Genomic DNA, 3,913 nt, shown 5'->3' on the forward strand with positions numbered 1-3,913 from the left:
TATATAATATATATATATATATATTGATAATTGTTATTAATGTTGTTAGTGCTTTTTCCTTTTTATATGCTACAATTGTTTGCTGTATTTTGTGGCCTTTATTTATTTTTTAGTATCCTGTACATACATATATATTATATATAAACAAGGTTTTTTCGCTTTGCTAACAAGTAGTATTTTGTTAAACTGCTCATATCAAATTTTGGGAGAGTAATATCAACGGCTTTAATACAGCATGTGATGTGATGAACAATATTTATATCTATTTTATTAAAAATACAATAATTATAGTTAAGTATTAATATATCTTCAGTTCAATAATAAATTGTTAAAGAATTGAAATTTGCTAATAGACTTTTATTATATTAAAATAAAAACTGTTATGTGTGTTAAGATGATTAAAATATATTGTATTCTTGAAATCTTGTAATCATTATAAAAATATTTATATAATAAAAAAAAGATAAAAACTATATTTAAACAGAATATTTAAAATGTATAAGAAAAACATTTTCTATAAGAGATTAAATGAAATTAAATATGATTGTGTGTGTGTGTTACAGGCTAACACATCCTAATATTGTACAGCTATTGGAAACTTATGAAGACAAGCTTAAAGTGTACTTAGTTATGGAGTTGTAAGTTTTGAACATTGCAATAACATTTACGTTTAATATCGATAATCTACATATATATAAAAATTATATTAATTTTTTATTACAGGGTTACCGGTGGCGAGCTTTTCGACAGAATAGTTGAAAAAGGTTCCTATACAGAGAAAGATGCCTCAGGTTTAATAAGACAAGTTTTAGAAGCAGTTGATTATATGCATGAACAAGGTGTCGTTCACAGAGATCTTAAACCAGAGAATCTCTTATATTATAGTCCAGATGAAGATAGTAAAATTATGATTAGTGATTTTGGTTTGTCTAAGATGGAAGATTCAGGAATAATGGCCACCGCCTGTGGTACACCAGGATATGTTGGTGTGTAAATAAAATATAATTTCATTTATATTTTCTTTTTTAATTTCTACAAAAATTTATTATTAAAACTATTATTTCTAGCTCCTGAAGTACTCGCTCAGAAGCCATATGGCAAAGCAGTTGATGTTTGGAGTATAGGTGTCATCTCTTATATTCTCTTATGTGGATACCCTCCATTTTATGATGAAAACGATGCCAATCTCTTTGCACAGATTCTGAAAGGTAATAAAAAGTTAATGTATACATATACTTATTATTTTTAGACAACGGAGAAGAGACAATATCATCAGATATTCAGATTAATTGTAACATTTAGGACTGACAAGCACATGAAGTAATACATTAATTTGAAATTTTCATTTTTAAGGTACTATTTTAGTTTTCGTATGCAGCATTAGTACATACATAGCGTAGTAAGTAATGAAATTTCTGTGTGCGTCTGAGTCCTTATATTTGATCGTTAATTATTATTATCCCTTTGATGAACGAGTGCTCATTATCTACTTACAAATGTTTCCATAATGAAGAAACATTTTATCGTTCAATTCTGTTAGAATTAACAGCTTTAAATCACGTATAGTAAATACTATAATACACAAGTGTATGATAATACAGAATAATACACATGTGGATCTATAGTACTGTGCTTGTTCATATTACAAATATTTCATGTTAGAATGATATATCTCCAAGGACTAATTTGTCACATAGTAGCATTTTTTCATTAATCGAAATAAATGAACAAAACATTAAATTATAAATAACCAGGAATCGTACGGACACTAATTATGAGGAACTCAAGATAAACAATATCTTTTATTTTTATTTTTCGGCTTTTTTTTGGTTTTTCAAATTTATCTTTCTTTTTCCCTTACAAATTATACATTTGCTCTACTTATACTGTCACAAAATCGTCTACTCTATAGCAAGGAGCTAATCAGACTGTTATAGGTGAATTTGAATTTGATTCACCATACTGGGACGATATCAGTGATTCAGCTAAGGATTTCATACACAAGTTGATGTGCGTCAATGTTGAGCAACGCTATACGTGCAAACAGGCCCTAGCACACCCTTGGTAAGAATATTAATTAATCATTTTCTCTTTAAAATAAAACCTTTAAAATAAAGTACATTTTTTTAAACTAATTAAAAAAAAAATGAAATATTTATTAAACTTTTAAAACAATTTTATATTTTCTATGATACAAATTATAATATAACTGCAGATATTAATTAAGAATATGTTAAACACATATATCAACTTTATAAAGGAGAGTATTGCAGAAATACAATTGATATCAAATAATATGTAATTAATATCAATTAAGTAAGTAAAGAAATTCCATTCCCTGTGATGACTTGTAATTAATAATCATTTAATAATAATGTCCTCAAAAGCTTTTAGTTTTGATATACAAATGAAAAATAAAAAAGGAACAAATTAGAAAAATGATAATTATCAAAAAATATCACATAAAAATAATAATTTAGATCTAACTATCCTACTAAATAAGATTCTGTCATTATCAAATTTTTTCTAATCACATAACATAAAACACACACACACACACATTTTAATATTAGTTTAAAATATATTTAAATATATTTCATCTAATTTAACACACGTATAATTAATTTTTTTCTAGGATTTCTGGAAACGCAGCTAGCAATAAAAATATCCATGGTACTGTATCTGAACAACTTAAAAAGAACTTTGCCAAATCGAAGTGGAAGGTTAGTATGGGTATACGATTAGCAAATTCCTGATTGCGCATATATTTGCTTACCAGGCTCCGTAGGAAAGTCTCCCACTTCTCTCATGGTTCCAGCAAGCATATCATGCTACCACGGTCATACGTCAGATGCAGAGATTGGCACTCAACAGCGGTCAGCAACAACAGGGCCCAGGATCAGGCCCCTGCACCGGCAGCCTCACGCCGTGTCCCGATCAATTGCAAACCAATCCCAGCAACCATCAGCACAGATCAATGGAATCTCCAAACAACTTCAATTGAAGGAAACGTTTGAGCCATCATTGTCCACACCAAACTTGATGGCTTTGCCGACCTCTCCTCCCATTCCACTTACTCCTAGCTCTCCATTATACTTACGCAGCAAGCGCTTTAAATTATGGGGCAGTACACGCATTGCCCTCTCTACTCTTTTTCGAGTTAATGTCTCGTATCTTAGGAAGCAAAGGAAATATAAAAAATGTTGAATCTCACTGCTAAACATTCTCTAGAAGTTAATGTCAATGAAATCTAATGCTTTGTAATTACATTATTTACAAAGTGTTGAAAAAGCTACATTATCTTAAGCTAAAAATGCTTTATTACAATTTCCTATGACATAGTTAAATGCTGATTATGTATAGTACACAAATTTTAGTGGATTGCACGATGAATCACACACACGTTTTCTGATAATATGTCTTGCCTTTTTTTTCTTATTTTTTTTATGTACGATAAACTAATAGATGTATGAAATTTATTTTGATTAAAACTAATATCGTAGAATTATAAAAAGAAAAATAAATGTCTGAGGACATATAATAATTTTTTAATAAAAATAAGATACACAAATGATTTTCAACTATTTTGTTTAATTACTCAAGAAAATGAAAAATTCGTAAACAACTTAATTCGTCTTCGATGGTTACAAATTAAGAAAACATGTATTTATGTGTTTTGTTTTTTTCTCTTTAATGTAAGACAATTTAATTAACTCTTATAATTAGGCCTTTTGATCTAAAGTATAAGGATAAATAAATATCTTAGAACAAATGAATTTTAAAATATTCTATAAAATAAGATAAAATATAATATTTCATTGACATCACATTGTTGATTAAGGAAGTTATTGAAAATGTTTATTTGTATTCAAAATATCTTGATAATATTAATGCTAAACAAAACAAAATTAAT

General features: G+C 27.9%; 1 protein-coding gene across 1 annotated transcript in view; it reads left to right on the forward strand.

Annotated features, from left to right (window-relative positions):
• LOC106788434 (calcium/calmodulin-dependent protein kinase type 1) overlaps positions 1-3,187 on the forward strand; it is an 8,145-nt gene extending 4,958 nt beyond the window's left edge. The window contains exons 3-8 of the mRNA XM_014751682.1: positions 564-638; positions 724-986; positions 1,068-1,208; positions 1,938-2,064; positions 2,636-2,723; positions 2,819-3,187. Of these exons, the coding sequence (XP_014607168.1) occupies positions 564-638; positions 724-986; positions 1,068-1,208; positions 1,938-2,064; positions 2,636-2,723; positions 2,819-3,004 (880 nt within the window). The 3' untranslated portion in view covers positions 3,005-3,187. The remainder of the gene's footprint in view (positions 1-563; positions 639-723; positions 987-1,067; positions 1,209-1,937; positions 2,065-2,635; positions 2,724-2,818) is intronic.
• Positions 3,188-3,913: the final 726 nt, after the last annotated feature.

Source organism: Polistes canadensis, unplaced genomic scaffold (genome assembly GCF_001313835.1).
Source record: "Polistes canadensis isolate GaletaPanama2010 unplaced genomic scaffold, ASM131383v1 scaffold_139, whole genome shotgun sequence".
Classification (NCBI taxonomy): Eukaryota; Metazoa; Arthropoda; class Insecta; order Hymenoptera; family Vespidae; genus Polistes; species Polistes canadensis.